Raw genomic sequence first — 26,167 nt, forward strand, 5'->3', positions numbered from 1 at the left:
TGTGAAAATACATCATAGATAGCAGCAGAGGGGGTGTGAAGCATACCTCTATATTACTGGGCAGATGATGTGCCCAGGGGGCGATTATCACCCACATACATGTACTGCAAATGATGTTGGCAAGCTGTTCCAATGAGGAAAAAAAATAGGATGTTTATAATTAATTTTGTACTATCAATATGCATGTGAGGGTATATATAATTTATTTGCTTTATCAATATGTACAGCTAGTGCTACCTGACTGGTGACAAAGAGGGAAAACTAGAGGATGTTGAGCAGGAAACACTTTCATAGCAGCTGCAGGGGGATTTGGATATGCCGTCTAGATCGTCGTTGACGTCATACTTCCTTGAATGTCCACCGGATAAGAAGCACAACCACACGTCAACACACACACACATGCTGGCTAATTACTAATCACGTAATTAATTTCTGTGGTTCGCTGAGGTTTCCAATAATAGGAAGCACACATCAGGTCGAAAGGATCAGATTTCGTACCTACTAGGGGATGAAGTTGTTCTACCTCGTATTGGGGCTTCTGGCGTGGAGCCTATCTATGCTCAAACGTAAGTGACTGCATTACTGTTCGTGTGTTTCCAAAATCGCTACAACCGTACTTGTCTTGTTTTCATGTTACCAGCAGCTAGCTAGCAAGCAGGCTACCAATGTCTGTACCGAGTGGCTATATACGTTTTTTTTTTTTTTAAATCTTTAATTTCTTGTACAGGCACATGCCTTTTGTCTTGCCTTTTGTGTATCCCTTTAAACAATTTGATAATAATAATTGTTAGCTATCAGCAAGAGTGATTTTTTTTTTCACTTTTGCTGCCAGTGATAATGATATGAGCACTGAGGCTGCTCGCATTGTTCAGTGTCTCCTGCCCATACAGGATTTGATCTAGAGCCTCCCCGGACTGGGATCTATCGAATTATCTAAATTGAAATTTTCTGCATGCTACAATTATTATTTTTGCATATAAGTCTTGCCATACAGTGCTCATGTACTTATATTACTTTGTGGAGGATTGTCTTAATAAGGCATCTCTCATCATCCTATTATAAGGCCATACCAAATTAATCATATGTTTCATGGATTGTTAGACCTGGTAGGTCAAAAAATAAATAAAATAATGCCATCATTTCAGTTGCAACCAACTGTTTTATTAGAGTATACATGACTGCTCTATTAGAGTATCTTGATCTTTACACAGTGAATTGTGATTAAAATGAGCTATAGCAGAAAGAAATCAGAGGAAATTTAAGTGCGTCATTTTAAGGTTTTACTTTTTCTATGGCAAATTGAATGGCAGGTATTTGGAAGGGAACACTCTGAAGCTATTTGACGTCTTGACACCCATTAACCTTTACGTTAGTGTTACAATGAAACAAAGGCATTGTGAATTAGTTCTGCAGGTTAGCTTGTGAAAAGTACAGTGCTTCCGTGATTAAGCTCAATGATGTCCATTCCATGTAGCAAACTTCTTCATATGAGGATATACGTGTCACCCAGATACTTCTCAAACATATCCTATGTTCACAGATTATATAAACTAGTGTAGTAATATGGCTATGAGCATGCTATAGGGAGGTCACACACACGCACGCACGCACGCACGCACGCACGCACGCACGCACGCACGCACGCACGCACACACACACATTTTGTAGAGTATATAAGTAGCATTCTATCTGTACAGTAGTTGATGTTTGCTGTTTGAGTTATTAGTGTACTGAATACTGAGCTGGGATAGCCTTCAGAAAGAGACACACCATTCCCACTATCAGAGCACTATTGCATTATAAGTTATTTGTCTTGAATGTTGACAAGCCTGAGACTCAACCGACTTTCCACTATACTTCTCCACTCTTCATTGTATGAAGAAACACTACATGGAGAAACTCATAAAGAAGGGTGGATTTCTTCTAGAAGATCCATGAAGATGAGCAGTGATACATCGTCTATCCTGTGCTGGTCATTATGACATAGCATCATGAAGGGAAAAGGTTAACCCCAGCCTGAGAGCAGCTGATAAGTGTGTAACACCCCTTTCATATGGTCACTTTAAACCACCATATTCAACCCATGTTCATATGATGATCCAAGTCATATGATGATCCAAGTCATACGATGATCCCACAAGTCATAACCGAGTTCAACCCTACAAAGCAGTTGAACTCAGTTTATGGCTTCAAAAGTGGGTTGTGGTTTTTGATGAATACATAAAATGCATAGAAGACAATTATCACTCAATGAATACCATCATGTGATGATTGCTTGTGAACAGAAACTGGGTTGAACCTGGGTTGAATGTGGGTTATTCAACCCCACTTTTGGGTGGCCATATGAAAAGGGTGTAAGATATGCTTGAATAGTGTCTGGGTGACAAGTACATCTTACTACGCTATGACTTGCATATCACTTTTTGTCCCCCCAAAGTGGTGTCTCTTTTTAAACTCACATAATATGGTGCCACCCCTCAAAACTGAATTTCATTTAAGAAGCTGCTCAACTCAAAGGAACCTTAAATCTAGCTGTTGCCAATATTGCTTTATTACACTTTGTAACAAGTCATAATGACAATGTACAGAGTATTTATTTGAAGAAAGCACAGGTGTGGCTCCAGAAGCTTAGGCACCTTGCAGCGCTTATGAGCTCTTGTAGCTATGCTTTATTCCAGTTTGTTTGCTATATACAGAGAATTCCTCTTCACTGGCTTCCTCTATATGTTTTCATGGGAAAATGTCTGAGTATGCTATCTTCCTGACAGTGTAGGGGATCAATCCATCATCTTAGGCATTTGAAGAGCTTCATTCCCATATGGAAATCTTTAATTTAGTCATTACCTGGACCTGGAGCAATTTTTCCTGCTTGGGGCTCCAGTAAAATGTATTTGGCATACTTTACATACTGTAAGGGCCCCATGGCCACTTTTATTTTCTGCCATTTGGCCCTGCCAGTGTGCTATCAGATAGAACTGATCTGATGAAATAATATGCCTAGTTGACTTTATCCGACAAATCACATTGGCAGGGGCAAGGGGCAGAAATAAAAGTGGGACCCTTATAGTATGGAAAAGTACACTAAATACATTTTTACTAGCTGCATGGGGAAAAATTGCTCCAGTTACCCAGGTGGCCCTACACACTGGTAACTCTTTTATATGGTGACTAGTTGTTTAGTGCAAATCTGCATGACAGATGTCCTTTTTACAGATTCTAGAGTGCATCGTCACTTGCTTAAGGGCCCAAGGACACAAAGTACATAGTCAGTTTGGTCACCGAAGACTTTTAAGACTCCTTCTGTAGACTTAGCCAATTTAGTCAAAATCTTATAAGTGTTCTTATGATGACTTGGACAACCACTAATGACAATGTGAACATGTAGAACATTTATACAAAAACAAAGGGTGTTGTTTACTCATGGCATGAAAAGGTATGTGCAATTAATAGTCTATTGTCACTTGTAACATGGCTTCATGATGTCTGCTACAGTACTCCCCTCCCAGTGAACAGCTTGGTGAGTGGTAAGATTCCTTGTAGCACAATGCACAGCAGTGATGTTGCAGTGCATAATAGCTTGCATGTTGTTGATTAGCTGTTGATGTTTGCTATAGATACTGTAGTCTGAGGGGCAGGGCTGAAAGTGGTTTTACTGTGATGGCTGATGTTAATGACAATGGGTTGCACAGTGGGAGTGGTGTTGGTGGTGGTGGTGATCCTTCAACTACAGTCTGTGATTAGGAATACCAGTATGTGGGAGGTAGCAATATTGAATGTGACAGTCGAGAGATGATGGCGTTGTTAGATGAAGCGATGTTGAAGTTGGTGGTGACCCATTGAGAGTTGACGATGACGTAACGATGTTGCGGAGGTGGTGATGATGTAGTTGTGTCGTGAACTCGGTGCTTGGTATTGATGATTTGCAGCGGTGTTGATGTTGAAAGGTGGCGAATTGCGATGACAGCCAGTGAGGGAACGTAGGGGACTGGTGATGATTGATTTGCTGGACAGCGATGGTGATTGTGAAAGGTGGAAGAATGCCTGTCGGTAAGTCATGCCGGTCGGTAATGTAGTTGCACATGATGAGCTCAAGTGAGGTGTTGAGTGATGGATGCTCTGTGACCCAGGACGTATTGCAGTGTTGGCTGCGAACATAGCTGCTAGGAGACAGTGAGTCATCAGGTTCTGTGTGATGACACTGTGAGTGCTATCCTACAGAGCAGAGCCATGGGGTTTATGGCAGTCTCTGCAGTAGCTCATGTCAGGGCTACCAATTGTAGGTAACAAGGCATCTTGGTCTTGTAGGATCAGCTGCAGGTGAAGGTAGTGTGTTCTTATGATGACTTGGACAACCACTGATAACAATGTGAACATGTAGAACATTTAAAAGCAATGAAAAGATGTTGTTTACGTATGCATGAAAAGGTGTGTGCAATTAATAGTCTATTGTCACTTGTAGCATGGCTTCATGATGTCTGCTGATGGCTGCTACTCATGCAAATACTGTATAAATGTTACATACCAGTCAGTATCTCAAGGTAGACAAGAGCTGGTTTTGGGGCCTTATAAAGCACAAAAAGAAGTGAATTAATATTGGCTGTGTGCATTATTAAAATTTATTAACATTAACATCATTGCAGTTATTTCTTGGCCCCCACCTGTGATTTTTCACAACTTTTTCACTAAGGCCACAACTTTTTCATTAAGGCTGCACCATTTTTTCACAGCTTGGCTGTTTTTGTGTGGATTGGCTTACAACTGTACATGGTTGGTATGCATGGTTAGCACTTAGGTGGCATAGTGATTGTGATGATTGCATTTAGGTGGGTTGTTGGTTGTAATGTTTGGTTTGGTTCAACCAGGAGCTTATAAACACCGAAGGTGTGAAGGAGCATGATTGGGGCGAGCCTTAGCAAACCCTACTGTAATTATGAGAATACACATTGCTTGCTTGATTGCTTGCTATCATGAATGCACCATATGTTCATCTCCCTTATAAGGGATAAAGCCTATCAACATGTACACCTGGTTTTGCTATAATGTCAGTAGTTCACTAGTTCATGGATAGAGCTCTGCAGCCCAGGGGCTAGGACAAGGAGAGTATAGTGACAAAAGCATCTTTACAGAAGAGTCTTAGTGTATTTAATGTCAAATGTAGAATTAAACCTTACAATATAATCATTATTGAAGTCTAAAAATTGTCAACATACATTTTATTTGCCTGTTTGCCAGCCTGGCTTAGTTGATAGGCTAGAGGCTAAATGAAGCATCATATATCCACCATTTTATGGTACAATATGAGTGGCATGTGCCTTTGGAGTTGAAGGCCTTCCTTCTATGAAGTTGACTATAATAGTAAGATTGGAGACTATAGGTAAAGGCAAGACAGATTTCCTTACAGGCACGTAAAAAAAGGTAGAACCTAACACTAACTAGAACACTGCACTTTGACTGTAGCAAAAAGTAACAAACTATTGCACTAAAATTATTAATTTAGTGATGAAGTGGAGATATAAGCTATAAAAGGTTGTGAAACAAGATTATACGGATAATGGTATTATAACATAGCTATTTGGGGAAAGCCCTATGTGAGCATTGAACAAAATTAATAATTGTAATGACATGCCATTTCTGGCATGGATATTTTGTAATAACATCATCCTTATACCTTGCTTTACAACTTTTTATCACTTGGATTACATAATTTTTTGTTACGCTTGCATTCCATGTTACACTACTTCATGAAAAACCTTATTAAGTGTTAACCATGGTAATATGTGATCTTAGGTGTTGATGCTCAGACATACACAGTCACCATAGTCAGTAATCCAGCTGGTACACCAGTTAATGGATCTGCTAACACATTTGACTATCCCATATTGAGTAATGTCACTCTGACATGTATGGCGGACCCCTCACAACTAGCTGGTGCTACCTACCAGTGGAACACTGGAGGATGTTTTACTAACAATGCTCATAACGCTCCAACATGTTTTCCTACTGGTCAGACAACACAAAATGTAACTGATAATAATCTACTTGCAGAGGATGCTGGTACCATCACTTGTACTGTAACCATTGGTGGTGTTAACTATACCAGTGGACCATTAACTCTTCGTATATCAGGTATGTATGTAAAACATTGAGAGTACATGTGATGATTGTCTGTACCAAAAACAGCCAAGCTGTGACGAAAGGGAGTGGTCCCTTAAAAAGTCAGGGTGAAAAGGTGTGAAATCCAAGGTGGCAGCCAAGTAATTCCTTTTATACATTGTTAATGCTGATCATTATAACAAGTAGAAGGAAGATCAGAAATTTAAAGTTGGATTAGGGATCAAAGAATAAAAAAGTAGTAGTAGTGAAACAAGGGAATAGAGTAGTGAAACAAGAGCTAGAGGTTACCTATGAAGTGTTAGGGATTAAATTTCCACTAGAATACCTGCAGGTATAGGCAACCTCTCTTGTTTCGCTACTATTTGTTATTCCCTTGTTTTACTATTTTTTCCCTAATCCAACTTAAAATTCCAAATTTTTCCTTCTACTTGTTTGTTTACTTTTTATAACACAATTCTGACTAATGAACCCATGCATACTGCATCAAAAGGAAGAATAGCACCAGGCATCCATAAACTTGCTTTGTGTCTGAATGTGTGTCCCAACAATCAATTACTGAAAGTGCAGTGGCCATTATGCTTTGTCTTCAGCTATGTTCTGCCCATTACACAGCCATACAAATGAAGAATACTATGAGAAGTGTCTTTGCAATCACTACAGAAATACGGACAATAAACATAATAACTACCACCACAGCCACAGGGAAACCGTATCATGCTACTATGGAATTGACACTTTGCCTTGTCAGCAAAAAGAACTGAGACACAAAAGAGGATGCGTGTATTGTTATACATACTGTGGTTGGCGAAAAGGCACGTCTCAGGATGAAGCAAAGTCAAACAGTGAAAAAATCAAGCTCATAGCCTTATACATTGTCGAGTCTGAAGGCATCAGTTAAGAAAATTCAGTTAAAAGCATTCTATGGTATACACCTTATAACACATACTGTGACTTACCTACACATACCACCCATCCACCCATCGAGCTCTATCATGCTCCTATTTACGCTCTATATTATATGCACAACACACATGCATGCATACATACAAGCAGGTAAGTATAATACTACACACATATCAGGATACAAATACATACATAGACATGTCATTATGCAGCAGATAGTCATGTGAGTAAGTAAATTAGACACTCTTTAATGGGCAGACCGGGGATGTCATTGACAAATGATAGGATTTTACTGCAACTTATGGGCTTCTTAACTTTGAATGAAAGTTACTTGTACAAGAGTGTACAACGCACAAACTATGTATAAAAGCTCTGCCCACTGCAAGCGCATGGGAGCTGTACACGTCACTGGTTCCATCCACCACAAGCACATGGACAGTACTCATTATGTATAGGGCTACACTACTGCCCCCATCCACTGCAAACGCATAGCAGCCACTGGTTGTGTTCTCAATCCCTGGCTATATATCAAGACACACGATAGTGTGTCGTGCGGCCCAAGCAGCCGGCGCGCCACTCCGTGAGTATTTTAACAGGAAGAAAGAAAACGCAATTTTCACACCTATGTAGCTCTGTGATCCCTGATCCGATTGGAACCAACTTTGCTAGAGACGTGCCGCCCAGTTAGGGGAGTCTACATACCAAATTTGAAGAAAATCGCTCCAGCCATTTCCGAGATACGAGCGAACAAAATTTCGTTTTAATTTCTTTGTTTTTTTCTTCATCTTCTTCATTTCGTACACTTCGCAAAATTCGCCATAAAACATGAATGCGTGCTCAGATTGGGCTGAAATTTGGCACACTTAAAGGGCTCTTTAAGGCGGATCTCCGTACCAACTTTGGTAGGAATCCGATGAACATTCACGGAGTTATGACCGATTATTTGCGTAAAATAAGGTCGAAGGTCTGTCACGCCTACAGGGTAAACCCCTTGGAGGAATCAGTTGAAAATTGATATGTAGATGGAGCAACCATCGTAGGAGTGCCGTTTTGTGGTTTGAAAAGAATCGGGATAAAGACCATGGAGATATGACACAAAACCCAACCTGTGTCAAAATTACGCGATCGATTTTTATGAATAAAAAAACTATTAGTTTTCGTGTCTACCAGGCAAACCGCTTAGAGCAACGAGCTGAAAATCAGTATGTAGCTGGAATAATCATCATAGAAAGTTCTTTCAGTAGTACAGAAGAATCGGATTACAAATCACTGAGTTATGATTCGAAAGGCAACTACGTGCAGCAAATGCGAGATCGAGATACTCTAATAGAAGTCACCCTAATAAAGCATTCAGCTGCATGTATAATTTACACAGTTATATTATATTGCAAGTTATTCTGTAGGGAATTCAGCTACAAACAAGTCACCCTGTAGTCAGATCAGCTAGAAGAAGGTACCTAATAGAGCGTTCAGCTACAAAGAAGCCATCATGTAGAGAGTTTAGCTCAAATAAATCACCCTGTAGAGAATTCAGCTACAAACAAATTGCCCTGTAGAGAGATCAGCTAGAAGAAGTTACCTTGTAGAGAGTTCAGTTACAAAGAAACAATCATGCAAAGAGTTTAGCTGCAAACAAATCACCCAGTAGAAAGTTCCGCTATGAACAGATCACACTGTAGAGAGTTCAGTTAGAAACAAGTCATCCTGTTGAAAGATCAGCTAGAAGAAGTCACATTGTAGAGAGTTCAGTTACAAAGAAACAATCATGCAAAGAGTTTAGCTGCAAACAAATCACCCAGTAGAAAGTTTCGCTATGAACAGATCACACTGTAGAGAGTTCAGTTAGAAACAAGTCATCCTGTAGAGAGATCAGCTAGAAGAAGTTACCTTGTAGAGAGTTCAGTTACAAAGAAACAATCATGCAAAGAGTTTAGCTGCAAACAAATCACCCAGTAGAAAGTTCCGCTATGAACAGATAACACTGTAGAGAGTTCAGTTAGAAACAAGTCATCCTGTAGATAGATCAGCTAGAAGAAGTCACTTTGTAGAGAGTTCAGCTACAAAGAAACCACCATGTAAGAGAGTTCAGATGCAAACAAATCACCTGTAGAGAGTTCAGCTAGGAACAAGTCACCCTGTACAGAGATCAGCTACAAACAAGTCACCCTGTAGAGAGTTCAGCTAGAAGAAGTCACATTGTAGAGAGTTCAGCTACAAAGAAACTACCATGAAGAGAGTTCAGCTGCAAACAAATCGCCCTGTAGAGAATTCAGCTACAAACAAATCACCCTGTAGAAAGATCAGCTAGAAGAAGTTACCTTGTAGGGAGTTCAGCTACAAACAAATCACCCTGTAGAGAGTTCAGCTAGAAACAAGTCACCCTGTAGAGAGATCAGCTAGAAGAAGTTACATTGTAGAGAGTTCAGCTACAAAGAAACCACCATGTAGAGAGTTCAGCTACAAACAAGTCACCCTGTAGAGAGTTCAGCTAGAAGAAGTTACATTGTAGAGAGTTCAGCTACAAAGAAACTACCATGTAGAGAGTTCAGCTGCAAACAAATTGCCCTGTAGAGAATTCAGCTACAAACAAATCACCCTGTAGAAAGATCATCTAGAAGAAGTTACCTTGTAGAGAGTTCAGCTACAAACAAATCACCCTGTAGAGAGTTCAACTAGAAACAAGTCACCCTGTAGAGAGATCAGCTAGAAACAAGTCACCCGTAGAGAGTTCAGCTAGAAGAAGTTACATTGTAGAGAGTTCAGCTACAAAGGAACTACCATGTAGAGAGTTCAGCAGCAAACAAATCGCCCTGTAGAGAATTCAGCTACAAACAAATCACCCTGTAGAAAGATCAGCTAGAAGAAGTTACCTTGTAGAGAGTTCAGCTACAAACAAGTCACCCTGTAGAGAGTTCAGCTAGAAGAAGTTACATTGTAGAGAGTTCAGCTACAAAGAAACTACCATGTAGAGAGTTCAGCTGCAAACAAATTGCCCTGTAGAGAATTCAGCTACAAACAAATCATCCTGTAGAAAGATCATCTAGAAGAAGTTACCTTGTAGAGAGTTCAGCTACAAACAAATCATCCTGTAGAGAGTTCAGCTAGAAACAAGTTAACCTGTAGAGAGTTCAGCTAGAAGAAGTTACACTGTAGAAAGTTCAGCTACAAAGAAACTACAATGTAGAGAGTTCAGCTGCAAACAAATTGCCCTGTAGAGACAAACAAATCACCCTGTAGAAAGATCAGCTAGAAGAAGTTACTTTGTAGAGAATTCAGTTACAAACAAATCACCCTGTAGAGAGTTCAGCTAGAAACAAGTTACACTGTAGAGAGATCAGCTAGAAACAAGTCACCCTGTAGAGAGTTCAGCTAGAAGAAGTCACATTGTAGAGAGTTCAGCTACAAAGAAACTACCATGTAGAGAGTTCAGCTGCAAACAAATTGCCCTGTAGAGAATTCAGCTACAAACAAATCACCCTGTAGAAAGATCAACTAGAAGAAGTTACCTTGTAGAGAGTTCAGCTAGAAACAAATCACCCTGTAGAGAGTTCAGCTAGAAACAAGCCACCCGTAGAGAGTTCAGCTAGAAGAAGTTACATTGTAGAGAGTTCAGCAGTTTAGCTGCAAACAAATCGCCCTGTAGAGAATTCAGCTACAAACAAATCACCCTGTAGAAAGATCAGCTAGAAGAAATTACCTTGTAGAGAGTTCAGCTACAAACAAATCACCCTGTAGAGAGTTCAGCTACAAACAAGTCATCTGGTAGAGAGATCAGCTAGAAGGATCATCTTGCAGAGAGGTCAGCTACAAAGAAATCACCCTGCTTCATCGTTTCTTCTTCCTGTAGTAAAGAAAAAATGACAGGTTAAAAAGCCCTAAAGCCGGCCATAGGCCCGCTTTGGGGTATACAAATACATAAAGAAGTGAAATCTAATCCAAAACAGCCAAGCTGTAAAAAAAGAGCGCGGCCCTGAGAAAGGCTATGGTGAAAAAAGATGTGAAATCCAAGGTGGCGGCCAAGAAATGGCTGTGATGGTAGGCTAATGGTAAAAATTTTAATAACAACAATTCAGGTGAATTTGGTGCCACTTGGTCTTGACACAAAATTCACTTGAATTGTCGTTATTAAAATTTTTACCATTAACCTACCATCACAGCCATTTCTTGGCCGCCACCTTGGATTTCACATCTTTTTTCACCATAGCCTTTCTCAGGGCCTCGCTTTTTTTTTACAGCTTGGCTGTTTTGGATTAGATAATTATATCAAGACACACAGTATGTCGTGTGGCCAAGAAGGCCAGTGCACCACACCATGAGTATTAACAGGAAGAAAGAAAACAGCATTCACATGTGCATAGCTCCATGGCCCGTTCTCCAAAGCACACCATTTCTGCATTATAGCAGTCTGCCAGGTAGGGTAGGCCCCACAGCAAATTTGATTAACTTCACACCAGCCTTTTGCAAGAATCACCGTGGGGTTAAAAAGCTGCACAAAAAATGTTGAAAAAATAACTTGACATTGTCAGAGAACAAACTTTGGACCTCCATACCTAACACTTGCATCCTTGACCACTGAACCACTACTATCTTGGCTGATCACCTCAGTCACTGCGGGGGTGTATCCATTCACTGGACTGGACTACTGGACTGGATTACTGGACTGGTCTACTGGACTCAAACTTGTTTTTGTTTTCTTTCCTTTTATAGCTAGACATAACCACAAAAGTATTTTAGAAATCACACTATTCATCACAAGACATAAAACTTGCACACAAGACATATAAAACTTGTACATTATTCACAAAAAAAACTACACTAAAACCTCAGTGTATATCAACAATAATTTACCTAGCAATGATACAAGCACTGTGCGCTGTTAACTCTGCTAAATGTATCTGTCAGTCTTTTCTAGCCTTCTTTTGTAAATAGCACGCATTGACATAAAATTCAGTCAGTTTTACACCTGTGAATAATGTAGCATTGCCTAACCTTTCAGCAGTCTGCATATTAGATTGGCCAGCTCCTTGGTTTATAATGCATGAGTGCGCAGTGTTCAGTTAGCCAGAGAAACATTTTCCAATGCACACACTATCTAACAGGCAGGTAAGGCTGCATCTTTGTGAAAAACTACATGTAGTGTACACATTTTAAAGAATTCAACCTATTGATTATGAACTTATGCATGCACCACTAAAACTATATTTAGCTGTATGTGCCTCTAAAATGCAATATAAGACACTGAGAACCCTGAGTGTGTGGTATATACAGTAATGATCATGTGACTAACCACTTTTAGTGGTTGAAAAAGGTATTTGATCAAATTTTATGTGAGTCCAGTAGTCCAGTCCAGTAGTCCAGTCCAGTGAATGGATACACCCATCACTGTGGGATAAAAGAGTGCATGAAAATGTCAAAAAAACTTACTAGTGTTTGAACCAGGGACCTCCATACTGAACACCCCAATTCCATAACCACTGAACTGCTGCTATCATGGCTGTTCACTTCACTTATTGTCTACTTTATAAATGAAAATTCTAGCTAAAATCTACTCAAGTTCATAAATCTACCAATGGAAAATCTATGTGTGTTCTATTAGAAATCCTCAAAAAATGTGCTCTCTATTAGAGCATTACAAAAGTAATCAAAATTAATAAACTCTATACAATATTCCATCGAATCAAAGCCAATATTATAGCCAATTTGGTACAGATCGGCAGGGTAGTACACTACTATTAAAACCCACTTGTGCCAATCATAATCATCATAATAAGTGCTATACTAACAAAACTTGTCACAACAGGCTGGAAACCGTAAAAGGTGCAAAATTGAGCAACTGCAACTTATCACAATTTGCATGAAAAATTGAAATACTCTAATAGAACAGTCACTGCAAAATCCTAATAGACAGATGGTATACAATAATGTATACCTAATATGGAAGGAATTTACTTTGTTATAAAACACTATTGCAAATAAATATAAATACAATTTTATGCAAAGAAGCACAGTATAAATTGGCTTTGGTATCAGATCAGTATGTATTTTTCTACATTGGTAGAACACTAGTTTGTCCTATATCGTCTTCATTGCATCTGTAGATAAGAACAATGATTTGTGTGAAAACAAACCTCAAAGCCAGTTTATAGTTGGCTTTGGTGTGTATATTTAAATACAAAAAGAAGTGGAAGTCCATGTAAAAACAGCTAAGCTGTGTAAAAGGGTGCGTCCTTCAAAAAGCCTGGGTGAAAAGAGATCAAAGGTTGCAGCCAAGAAATGGCTGCAATGCTAATAAATTTTAATTATGGCTGTGTGCATTGTTTAAATTTATTAGCATTAACATCATTACAGCCATTTGTTGGCCACCATCTTTGATTTCACATCTTTTTTCACCACTTTTTTAGGCTGCACCATTTTTTTCACAGTTTGGCTGTATTTGTGTGAATATATATAGAGTAAAGGCCTACTTTATTCCCGGACTGGACTCATGGACTGGATTGGACTGGACTCACGGACTGGACTGGACTCGACTTGCAGATTGAGCTGGAAACTGACTTTCTAGAAGTAAACTAGCTCTTGCAATGCTGGAGAGATGCCTCTCTTTGAGCTATGCGTACGACGTTAGGCGCGGACATTTACCAATATGTTCGAATATACAGCAGACGAGAATCATGTGAACAGTCACGCTTTAATCGAGGCGGCCTACAGGGCTTTAGGAAAAGCAGATCACTCAAGCATGGCTGGTCTGTAACATAGAGTTTGAACGCCGTCACAGACCTAGGCGTGCAGTGAATGCCTTAGCTACTATACCATAATATGGAAGGACTACTGGGACTAGAGACGAATCCAAGAGAGAATGGCCCACATTTGTGACTGGATCTACGAAAACCGTTCTTATTGCCCAAGACAGGAAGTTTGATTTTTTCACACAAACACAAAGCTTAATGAATGCACTATCAAGTTTCACTGCCACAGTCGACCAGAGTAAAGTGGTCTGCTTTTGCTGGCTGCTTTTTTAAAGCACAGTGGCGAGCCGTACGAGTGGTCTGGGGTCTTGATGGAGCCCTGGCCAACCAGGAGATGGCTGTGTGTGGCTGTACAGCTCTGTGGTGCTGGACAATGACCTGTGCTGTAAATTTCCTTTCATTTTAGCCAGTTCTGAGCCCTGAATGGCCCATAACTTGGCCTAATTCATCCCAACACGTTTCTTTTCAATTTTTGAACACCATCTTGCCCTCCTTCCAGGGCCCCCGCCTCCCAGCCTTCTGGAGCTCGCCTGATACAGACAACCTCGGTTTTAAAACTATCTAAAATGGTGGGAAACTTAGCTGTTGACTACTTCTTCAGTGGATGATCAGGAGGGTAAGAAATTGTTGTGAAACGTGTGAAAATTTGGTATGTGTAGCTGCCACCATTGGCCAGCTACAACACTCTGAATATTTAAAACCGACGTTTCTCAATACTTTTAAATGGGCGATAAGACCGGTTTTCCCAGAGACAGTCACATTTGTTGATGTGATTCTTGTCTGCTGTATTCAAACATATTGGTACAATGTTCATTGAACTTAACGAGCTACCGGATATGGCCTGCGATTGCCCTCGGCTGTGAAAGAGTCCTGTTGTGCTATAGCTACGGTGAGTGTATACCTATACAGTTCAGCAGTTGGGCTATAGTCTTGAATTCCGCATAGTGCATGAGTTATTTTTGCCGCGTGTTTCATCAACAAGAGAACTGAGATTATCAGCAGTTGTATGCATAGCTCAAAGATAGGGACCCGCCGATTATGCTGGCATAATTATGAGCATAATAGGTGCCTGAAAGCATTGAGCATAATGCTAGCATAATGGGTAGAATATTTGTGTAATAGTATGAATCCTTGCTTATCAAAGTAGCTATAACAGAAAGATCGATATACTTTAATAGAACAGTCAGTAACTCTAATAGAACAATCACATAGCTGACTGTTCTATTAGAGTATATCGATCTTCTCTGTAATATACAGTTTGGCAAGTAAGTTTGTGCTTCAGCCACTTATTATTTATCCATAAACTGGAAATTATAAGTAGAGCATGAGAACTGAGGCATAAATAATTGGGCATAATTTGAGCATAATAGGTAAGTATTGAGCATAAATTTAAGCATAATAGGTAAATTTTTGAGCAGTGCAGCATAGCATAATAGGTAAAATTATGAGCATAATCGGCGGGTCCCTACTCAAAGATAGGCGTCTCTCCAGCATTGCAAGAGCTAGTTTACTATAGAAAGTTGGTTTCCAGTTCAATCTGCAAGTCGAGTCCAGTCGAATCCGTGAGTCCAGTCCAGTCCAGTCCGTGAGTCCAGTCCGCAGAATAAAGTAGGCTGAGGGAGAAAAAAACAAATATATATATATATATAAGGGGAGGGAGGGTGGGAAAGAGTAATCTAAGCACTGTTAGCAGTTGCAGCAGATAGAATGCCAATACAGCTGACAGTTTTATTATTTATAGCTACCACCTTGAGTACGTATTTTCCAACAGTATACCTTAACAACATTAGTCAATGAAATATTCCACTGGTTGTCATGATGACAGCATTACCATATCCCCCATGCTAACCCATGAGCTCAACAGGACAGACCACTGTCTGCATATCTTAAATTTATTGATAACTTAAATTTTGTTGGAAGGGTTTGGAGTTGCTCTGAAGGCATTTTTGGGCTTGGTTAAGCTTAACCAATACTGCCAAGCTGTTTTGAAGGAAAACTGAGGCTGTTTTGGGTGATTTTGAAGGACAAGAAAGCCCAAAACTCCCTTATCCATAACATGCAACACTACGTACTGTATGATGACCACACTCATCATTGGCATTAACATAATTGTAGCCATTTCTTGGCCACCAACTTTGATTTCACAATTTTTTGGGGTGCCACACCCTTTTTAGGTATATATACAGGGCCATAGCAAGTGGTCCAGCTGGTCCAGTTTTGGCTGGACTACATTTCAGCCACTTGGAATTTTGTTAAAGATCTAATAGAGCAGTCAATACGATACTCTAATAGAACAGTTAACACAATAACTCTAATAGAGCAGTCAGCTATAGGTTTCAGTCACCAATCTTACAATTTGCATTGATAATTCCAGTCTGAGTTGCTTCCAAATTCAATCTCAGGGGGCTAAATTTTCAAAAAAGTTCCTGTTGGGGCAGTTCCCCTAGTTTGGCATGCTATGTGTAGCCTGCCACTTTTTTGGACTTTGCTATGGCTTTGATATATTGACAGTAAGGAAGAAATATGTTTTCATGCATGCACACAATAGCTCCATTGTCCCTTCTCAAAAGTACACAATTCTTTGCATTTAGCTGCTGGCCGACTTTGGCATCTCACATTCCAAATTTCAGCCAAATCTGTGTTTGTTAAATACAAGCCCTCAAAATTCAGCTTAATGTCTTCTTTTTTCCTTTCATTTTTCACACTTTACAAAACTATAATAAAATGAAATGTGCAACTCGACTGCCATGAAATTTGGGGATGTATTTAGGTGAATTCACGTACTACATGGCTAAAGGCACAGCCATGTGTGGGCAAAGACATGTGCAAAAGTAGGGCGATGTGTGGGCAAAAGTGGAGCCAAGTGTGGGTAAAGGCTGAGCAACTAAAAGTTTCAATGTATTCTTTTTAATGCGGGCTGCAACAGGATCTGCTAACAATGTCTCGAGGCTCCAAGTCAAGCTCTTCATGGTATATGCAGTAGTGACAATCTGTTTTAATTGCATTGTTCATGCACTAATGCATGTATCACACTTACCACACATGAGGTTGAAGTTTACTTAGCTATATACTACTTGTGAGATTGAAGTTACTTACTATCTAATCCAAAACAGCCAAGCTGTAAAAAAAGAGTGCGGCCCTCAGAAAGGCTATGGTGAAAAAAGATGTGAAATCCAAGATGGCGGCCAAGAAATGGCTGTGATGGTAGGTTAATGGTAAAAATTTTATTAACGACAATTCAGGTGAATTTGGTGCCGCTTGGTCTTGGCACAAAATTCACCTGAATTGTCGTTATTAATTTTTTACCATTGACCTACCATCACAGCCATTTCTTGGCCGCCACCTTGGATTTCACATCTTTTTTCACCATAGCCTTTCTGAGGGCCGCACTCTTTTTTTACAGCTTGGCTGTTTTGGATTAGATTTCACTTCTTTTTGTATTTGTATACCCCAAAGCCGGCCTATGGCTGGCTTTGGGGCTTTTTAAATCAATCTTTTTTCCTTTACCACAGGAAGAAGAGAAAGATGAAGAAGTTTTTAAATACTTTAAACTAATTCTGATTTTATCAGTAAATGTACAAATAATATGTATAATAAATACATTTATTACATGTTAATTATTCCCTACAGATAATTTGTTTGCAACTCTCTACAGGGCGATTTGTTTGTAGTGTAGCTGAACTCCCTACAAGGTAACTTCTTCTAGTTGATCTTTCTACAGGGCGATTTGTTTTTTAGCTGAGTTCTCTACAGGGTGATTTGTTTGCAGCTGAACTCTCTACATGGTAGTTTCTTTGTAGCTGAACTCTCTACAATGTGACTTCTTCTAGCTGAACTCTCTACAAAGTGACCTGTTTCTAGCTGAACTCTCTACAGGTGATTTGTTTGAAGCTGAACTCTCTACATGGTGGTTTCTTTATAGCTGAACTCTCTACAAGGTGACTTCTTCTAGCTGATCTCCCTACAGGGTGATTTGTTTGTAGCTGAACTCTCTACAGGGTGATCTGTTCGTAGTTGAACTCCCTACAAGGTAACTTATTCTAGCTGATCTTTCTACAGGGCGATTTGTTTGTAGCTGAGTTCTCTACAGGGTGATTTGTTTGCAGCTGAACTCTCTACATGGTAGTTTCTTTGTAGCTGAACTCTCTACAATGTGACTTCTTCTAGCTGAACTCTCTACAGGGTGACTTGTTTCTAGCTGATCTCTCTACAGGGTGACTTGTTTCTAGCTGAACTCTCTACAGGTGATTTGTTTGCAGCTAAACTCTCTACAAGGTGACTTCTTCTAGCTGGACTGTCTACAGAGTGACTGATTTTTTTGCAGCTCAACTCTCTACATGATGGTTTCTTTGTAGCTGAACTCTCTACAAGGTGATTTCTTCTAGCTGATCTCTCTACAGGGTGATTTGTTTGCAGCTGAACTCTCTACATGGTGGTTTCTTTGTAACTGAACTCTCTACAGGGTGATTTGTTTGTAGCTGAACTCTCTACAGGGTGATCTGTTCGTAGCTGAACCCCCTACAAGGTAACTTCTTCAAGTTGATCTTTCTACAGGGCGATTTGTTTGTAGCTGAGTTCTCTACAGGGTGATTTGTTTGCAGCTGAACTCTCTACATGGTAGTTTCTTTGTAGCTGAACTCTCTACAGAGTGACATGTTTCTAGCTGAACTCTCTACAGGTGATTTGTTTGAAGCTGAACTCTCTACATGGTGGTTTCTTTATAGCTGAACTCTCTACAAGGTGACTTCTTCTAGCTGATCTCCCTACAGGGTGATTTGTTTGTAGCTGAACTCTCTACAGGGTAATCTGTTCGTAGTTGAACTCCCTACAAGGTAACTTATTCTAGCTGATCTTTCTACAGGGCGATTTGTTTGTAGCTGAGTTCTCTACAGGGTGATTTGTGTGCAGCTGAACTCTCTACATGGTAGTTTCTTTGTAGCTGAACTCTCTACAATGTGACTTCTTCTAGCTGAACTCTCTACAGGGTGACTTGTTTCTAGCTGATCTCTCTACAGGGTGACTTGTTTCTAACTGAACTCTCTACAGGTGATTTGTTTGCAGCTAAACTCTCTACAAGGTGACTTCTTCTAGCTGGACTCTCTACAGAGTGATTGATTTTTTTGCAGCTCAACTCTCTACATGATGGTTTCTTTGTAGCTGAACTCTCTACAAGGTGATTTCTTCTAGCTGATCTCTCTACAGGGTGATTTGTTTGCAGCTGAATTCTCTACATGCTAGTTTCTTTGTAGCTGAACTCTCTACAATGTGACTTCTTCTAGCTGAACTCTATACAGGGTGACTTGTTTCTAGCTGATCTCTCTACAGGGTGACTTGTTTCTAGCTGAACTCTCTACAGGTGATTTGTTTGCAGCTAAACTCTCTACAAGGTGACTTCTTCTAGCTGGACTCTCTACAGAGTGATTGAATTTTTTGCAGCTCAACTCTCTACATGATGGTTTCTTTGTAGCTGAACTCTCTACAAGGTGATTTCTTCTAGCTGATCTCTCTACAGGGTGATTTGTTTGCAGCTGAACTCTCTACATGGTGGTTTCTTTGTAACTGAACTCTCTACAGGGTGATTTGTTTGTAGCTGAACTCTCTACAGGGTGATCTGTTCGTAGCTGAACCTCCTACAAGGTAACTTCTTCTAGTTGATCTTTCTACAGGGCGATTTGTTTGTAGCTGAGTTCTCTACAGGGTGATTTGTTTGCAGCTGAACTCTCTAAATGGTAGTTTCTTTGTAGCTGAACTCTCTACAATGTGACTTCTTCTAGCTGAACTCTCTACAGGGTGACTTGTTTCTAGCTGATCTCTCTACAGGGTGACTTGTTTCTAGCTGAACTTTCTACGGCGATTTGTTTGCAACTGAACTCTCTACATGGTGGTTCCTTTATAGCTGAACTCTCTACAAGGTGACTTCTTCTAGCTGATCTCTCTACAGGGTGATTTGTTTGTAGCTGAACTCTCTACAAGGTGACACTTCTAGCTGATCTCTCTACAGGATGACTTGTTTCTAACTGAACTTTCTACAGGGTGATCTGATCATAGCTGAACTTTCTACTGGGTGATTTGTTTGCAGCTGAACTCTCTACATGGTGGTTTATTTGTAGCTGAACTCTCTACAAGATAACTTCTTCTAGCTGATCTTTTTACTGGGTATATTTGTTTGTAGCTGAGTTCTCTACAGGGTGATTTGTTTGCAGCTGAACTCTCTACATGGTAGTTTCTTTGTAGTTGAACTCTCTACAAGGTGATTCCTTCTAGCTAATCTCTCTACAGGGTGATTTGTTTGCAGCTGAACTCTCTACATGGTGGTTTCTTTGTAACTGAACTCTCTACAAGGTGACTTCTTCTAGCTGATACAGGGTGACTTGTTTCTAGATGAACTCTCTACAGGGTGACTTACATGTAGCTGAATTGTCTATCAGACTAACTGTTTGTAGCTGAATTCCGTGAATATCTTGCAATGTAATATAATTCTATAATGGAGTAAGTTATAAACGTAGCTGAATGCTCTATTAGGGTGACTGTTCTATTAGAGTATCTCGATCTCGCATTTGCTACACTTAGTTGCCTTTCGAATCATAACTCAGTGGTTTGTAAACCGATTCTTCTGTACTACTGCAAGGAGTTTCTATGATGATTATTCCAGCTACATACTGATTTTCAGCTCATTGCTCTAAGCGGTTTGCCTGGTAGATGTGGAAACTAATAGTTTTTTATTCATAAAAATCAATCGCGTAATTTTGACACAGGTTGGGTTTTGTGTCATATCTCCATGGTCTTTATCTCAATTCCTTTCAAACCACAAAAAGGCACTCCTACGATGGTTACTCCATCTACATATCAATTTTCAACTCATTCCTCCAATGGGGTTTACCCTGTAGGCGTGACAGACCTTCGACCTTATTTTACGCACATAATCGGTCATAACTCCGTGAATGTTCATCGGATTCCTACCAAAGTTGGTGCTGAGATCCGCCTTAATGAGCCCTTCAAGTGTGCCAAATTTCAGCCCTATCCGAGTACGCATTCGTGTTTTATGGAAGATTTTGCGAAGTGTGCGAAATGAAGATGAAGAAGAAAAAAACAAAGAAATTAAAACGAAATTTTGTTCGCTCGTATCTCGGAAATGGCTTGACCGATTTTCTTGAAATTTGGTATGTAGACTCCTATAACTGGCCGGCACGCCTGTAGCAAATTTGGTTCAAATCGGATAAGGGATCACAGAGCTACATAGGTGTGAAAAATTGCATTTTCTTCCTGTTAATATACTCACGGTGTGGCGCGCCGGCTTCTTGGGCCGCACGACACACTGTCGTGTGTCTTGATTCATAAGGTCAAAGTTTGCTTATTACACATACTGTAGCTACCAGAGAATGAAGATCATAGCTTGTGTATAATCTGCATTGATGTAGTCTTAATTCACTGTGTGTAGCTACCAGTTACTGTACTAGATTAAGAAGTAGCTCATGTTCATAGCTATGTAGCTAGCTAGTATTTTCTTGCGGCTTTAGTCAGCTGAAAATTAATAGAAAGCTGGCCTGACTGTTGGTTTCTACTTAATCTGGTAGCAACTAGTGGTAATCATAATAGAGTAATATTGTTTAGCTACAACAAAATTAACAACTGCAGCTTGATTATGTAGAAGTCTCCTCCATCATTGTGGGCATGCTTAACCTGTGATTACACTGATGAAGAAAGGGAGTGGTGAAGCATAGTTATTACTTATAGCTTAAAATAACAATAACAACAGGTAAGGTGAACACATACCTAAAATTATCACCTATTACCATCCAGACAAGCTTTGGTTTGGATCGAGGGTATGTGTGTAGCCTAAGGGACATGGTTGATAGACTGTTTTATTAGAGTAGTGTATGATTGACAGTGTCTTTCTACAATATAGCAGTTGCAAGTGTATATATGGAGATTCCAAGGGTTTCAGGAAGTTCCTTTTGAAATTTGGATTGGAAAATTACAGTAGAAACCAAATTTCATTTACTTTCACACAGCCATGACAGTTGTGTCACACACAAAATTATTGTGTGTGCCATGCAGTCACATCATACCACATGACAACATTCCATGCATGGCAGCACATTGGCACACTGAATGTACAAGAATTATACTTGCATCAACAAAATGGTTGAACATGTAGAGTTTCTTTTGATTGTGTCCAATGAGTGATTTAAATGTTTACGTTCAGCCCACTGAACATACAAAGAAAACATCTTTAACCCATGTATCAGTGTCTGGAAACAATGCACCCATCTGTCTAATCAGTAATAACCTAATAATAGTCTGGTGTATATAAAGTTTAAAATGTACCCCATAGGATTTGATGTAGCTAGCTACAGTAGGTATTATTGCAATGGTCAGTACAAACACTTACTTGCATATTTGAAAATGCTCTTGCTGCTTCCTTTGGTTCCTCTCCAATATTCCCTCATATACAGTAAAATGAGTTATAAGGTCAAAATAATTATAGTAATATTATATGAATTTAGCCATCTGTGTGTATTTTAACCAGTAGTTATTTATTTATTTATTGCTTTCCTACTGATTGTGTTTTATGAAACTGAATGTAATCCCTTCAAAAACATAGCTGTATAGAAAGGTCACGTCCAAGAAATTATAAGTAACTGAAGAGCTGATATCTGGAGTGGCCAAGAATGAATGTTAATGCAACTAATTACAATTTTCTACATTCATTGTTTATCATTGACTTTTGCAGTCTTGCTGCATTCCTAATCCTGTGAACTCTAATTGGCTAGTAATTTGGCCACAGAAATTCAATAGGAATGCAGTAAGACTGCAGGAGCCAGTGATAAACGATGAATGTAGATGATGATCTTTGTACTGTAAATTGTAGTTAGTTGTCATTCTTGGCCACATTAGAGATCAGCTCTTTACTTTTACTTTCTTGGACACACCCTTTTTACAGCTATGTTTTTGATGTAATTACAAACCAAAGAGGATACATTTATGTAGCTATGGTGTATAATAATATCTTTATTTCTACTATTTTGTAGAACACATATTTTTACTTCATTGTGGAGTAATTTTAATACACCAAAACTGTCTTACTCCAGTAGCAAAAAACTGAGGCTATAGATAAAGAAACAATGTCAATATCATGACTCACTCTCATGCCACCAATAAAGCCGGCTTGCCACACTAGTGATTGAAAAGAAGACCAATAATGCAATTTTTGCACATGTAACTTTGTGCTCTTTTATACTTGAATGAAATACTTTTCATAGTAGAGTTGCCTACCAAGTACACACACCAACCACTTTTGAGGTAAACAACCAAAATTTCACCAACTTCACCAAAACAGTTATAAAATGCAAATATATTATTTGATTGGGACACACATAGCTACAGTAGTCCAAAAGATTTTACATGTAGTACTATTTTTTCTGAATTATATTCACAGATTTCTTCATGATAAATATCAATCTTTTATCATGCCTACTGAATAACTGCTTAAAGGTCCACTGAAATGGTAAAATACACTTTGGCTATTACCAATCCTTGCTACTAGTGGGATAGGTTGGTGCATGGGATAGGTTGGTGCATGTGATTTAGTCAGATTTTGTTTTGTTTAGTAGATATAATACATTTTAGTGTATTGTGGTTTGAATTATATTATGTCATAACTCACAGACAAAGAAACTTTAGTATGTGTGAGGTGCCATAAAGTAACAAGAGTGTCTATGTACAGCTAGTTTTGATTTAGTATCTACTATAACAACTTGGAACATGGCCGGTAAGAACTTGTACCGCAACCAGTTACAAGCCTACGGGAGATAGTTAGTGAATTTACACTGGTCTTGTGGTAAAGAACGCTCGAGAATGCTTGTTAAAGGGACTGTAAATCAACAGTACAGTGGTTGATTATTTCTTAGACGTATTTAAATACGTTTAAGGGTCCAATGCAGTGGATGGAGGTAGAGAAACGTGAGGAAAAACGATTGTGATGGTGCCACTGCCAAGATATGCATGAGATATTATCCCTACCAGGTAGAGGAACAACTCAGGAAAGTGTAACAGTGACACCATTGTTTGTCTGTTTCATGGTACTGCTAACCCAGCTTTGTAAACAAACTTACTTCAGAGAAGCATAATGTTCAGAGAAGCATAATGAAACATGAGCTTTGATAGCGTGAAGCACTACAGGCCGAGCTACAGGCAACAACAGAACAACTCTGCTATTGTTTTCCAGCAGAACCTTGGAACACTACGAAGTTGAAAAGGAGAGCTTGGTATTGCCACCTGCACATTAGACTTTCACTACCATTGTAAAGTGTGTAATAGCTGTACTTCTGGGTCTTTGTCTTACGTAACTAGACTTTGTGGCTTAATATCTCAGTATCACAACATAATTGAATTATTAAAAAGGTGCTTTTGCGTGTTGCATGATACAAACAACCTACTTATTCAATAAAAAGGCAAGTGAATTTTTCATTTCAGTGGACCTTTAATGGAATAAGTTGAAAGTTAGTTTGTAGAAAGAGTAGACATCGTACAATGCTTTTAGTGGTTTGAAGGAAATCAAAATAATGCCACAAGTTATAATGTCTAACCAAACATGTGTACAATAAATGCACATCTAAGTTTCATGGAAAAAATCAACTGGTCATACCTATGTACATCGCTACAGGATTGAGCTCTTACAGTAATTGGCATTTAGATGGATTAATTATCATACATAGAAGAATATTGGGTGGTTTAGAAATAATTGGATAGCAATGCAAACCCAAACAGGTAGTGTCTAATCACTGGAATGGCCTACTGCACTGGAATACTGAAGCCAAACATGTGTAACAAGAGTGTGTGCTTGAGATACTCTAACAGTATCCTAATAAAGTATTCAGTTTTTAGTGATACTGTCAGCATTGTGAAATTGTTTTCAAACATGACAACATGTGCTCACTATTACTAATTGACTCAATAGCGCATGCGTACAATGTGCAATATAATTAGAATACAACTACAGGATGTGTCAGGATGATATAACAACTAGTGGTGCATGCATGTGTGTGAGTCAATCAGTTCAGTTCATACAACATCTCCCTTTCTTAGGAATAACGTTTTGGAGGTCTCATTGGTCCGAATTGGAAATATTGACACTGTCTGATGTTCTGCAGCACTTGCTGTTTCCTCACTTACAAGTTCATCTGGAAGAGGTGTATCAGTCTCAAGATCTACATCTACATAATACTGTGATGGACCTCCTAGCCTGGGTGCCAGATGATGATGGTTTCTGCAACTGATCCTGAGGAAGTCTGAATTGCGTAAGATCTACAAGTCTTTGAAACTATTATCCCTGCTACTTGCTTTCTCCACCCAAACTGAAGTATTGGTGCTAAGCGTGGGAAGGATCGAGTTTTGTGCCTGCGGCTGAATTGTATTTGTTGTTTGGACTTGTAAGCTTTGTCAGCTTTCTTTAAATGCTTCAAGTGAGACCAGTGGGGAGTCAGCAGAGGAGGAAGTTGAGGTAAAAGTGAGTGGCAATTTTCCATCCGAACAATAACTCTGCAGGGCTGAGAGAACACCATGGGAGTGAGGTGGCTCAATAGCTGAGTAGTGCCATATGAGGATCAGAAGTTACCCTTTCTCACTGCTCTCTCCACCAATCCATTACTCTGTGGGTATCTTGGACTATGTGTTTGTAACATGATGGAAGCCATACTGTGAGGAAAACTGTGTAAAGGTACTGCAGTTAATCTGTGGTCCATTATCATTTACCAGTGTTGATGGAATGCCATATGTCTTCCAAAAATAGATATGAGGGCATTCACTATTCAGCTGGATGACTTCTAGGTATCTTGAGTAGTAGTCAATTATCAGGAAGTGTTGGGTGCTGTCCAGTTCAAAGAGATATGCAGCTACTCTCTGCCTTTGTGGGAGTGGCAAACCAATCAGTGGCTTTTGGGGAGGAATGTATGTCTTCTGGCAGTGAGGATAATTCTTCACGTAAGCTTCGACAGCTTTGGACACCCCAGGCCACCATGCAGATGACATTGATTGGAGGAGGCACCGGTTGATTCCTTGATGGCCTTGTAACCTTGAACACCACTTCATTGTTGTTCACTATTATTTATTATTAGTAGTACTTTACAGTGACCAGCACTGAAGGTCTGACAGCAACATGTGCTGCAGCCTTTGGATTACCTAACCTAACAAGAACTGGAGACTTTAAATGATTACTTAACCTAGCTAACAATAAGGTGAAACAGAATTACTTGGATATACCGGACTTATCGCTTATGGCATTAACGTAACAAAGAGATGTCTCTGTTTGGGCACTGTCATCATGATCAGGGATGTCTTTAGATACCATTGCTACTGTTTTGAAGAAGCACACCTTGCTGAAATGTCTGTGTTAGTTGCATTTAAAG

General features: G+C 39.4%; 1 protein-coding gene across 2 annotated transcripts in view; it reads left to right on the forward strand.

The window, feature by feature from the left end:
- LOC136255608 (receptor-type tyrosine-protein phosphatase F-like) overlaps nucleotides 1–26,167 on the forward strand; it is a 52,808-nt gene continuing 26,641 nt past the window's right edge. Inside the window, exons 1-3 of one of the 2 annotated variants that reach the window (XM_066048412.1) lie at nucleotides 1–185; nucleotides 228–566; nucleotides 5,788–6,126. In XM_066048412.1, the coding sequence (XP_065904484.1) occupies nucleotides 509–566; nucleotides 5,788–6,126 (397 nt within the window). In that variant the 5' untranslated portion in view covers nucleotides 1–185; nucleotides 228–508. Of the gene's footprint in view, nucleotides 567–5,787; nucleotides 6,127–26,167 lie in introns of both variants that reach the window. The other variant, XM_066048411.1, reaches the window with a different exon arrangement.

The sequence above is a fragment of the Dysidea avara genome, chromosome 5, assembly GCF_963678975.1.
Source record: "Dysidea avara chromosome 5, odDysAvar1.4, whole genome shotgun sequence".
NCBI lineage: Eukaryota > Metazoa > Porifera > Demospongiae > Dictyoceratida > Dysideidae > Dysidea > Dysidea avara.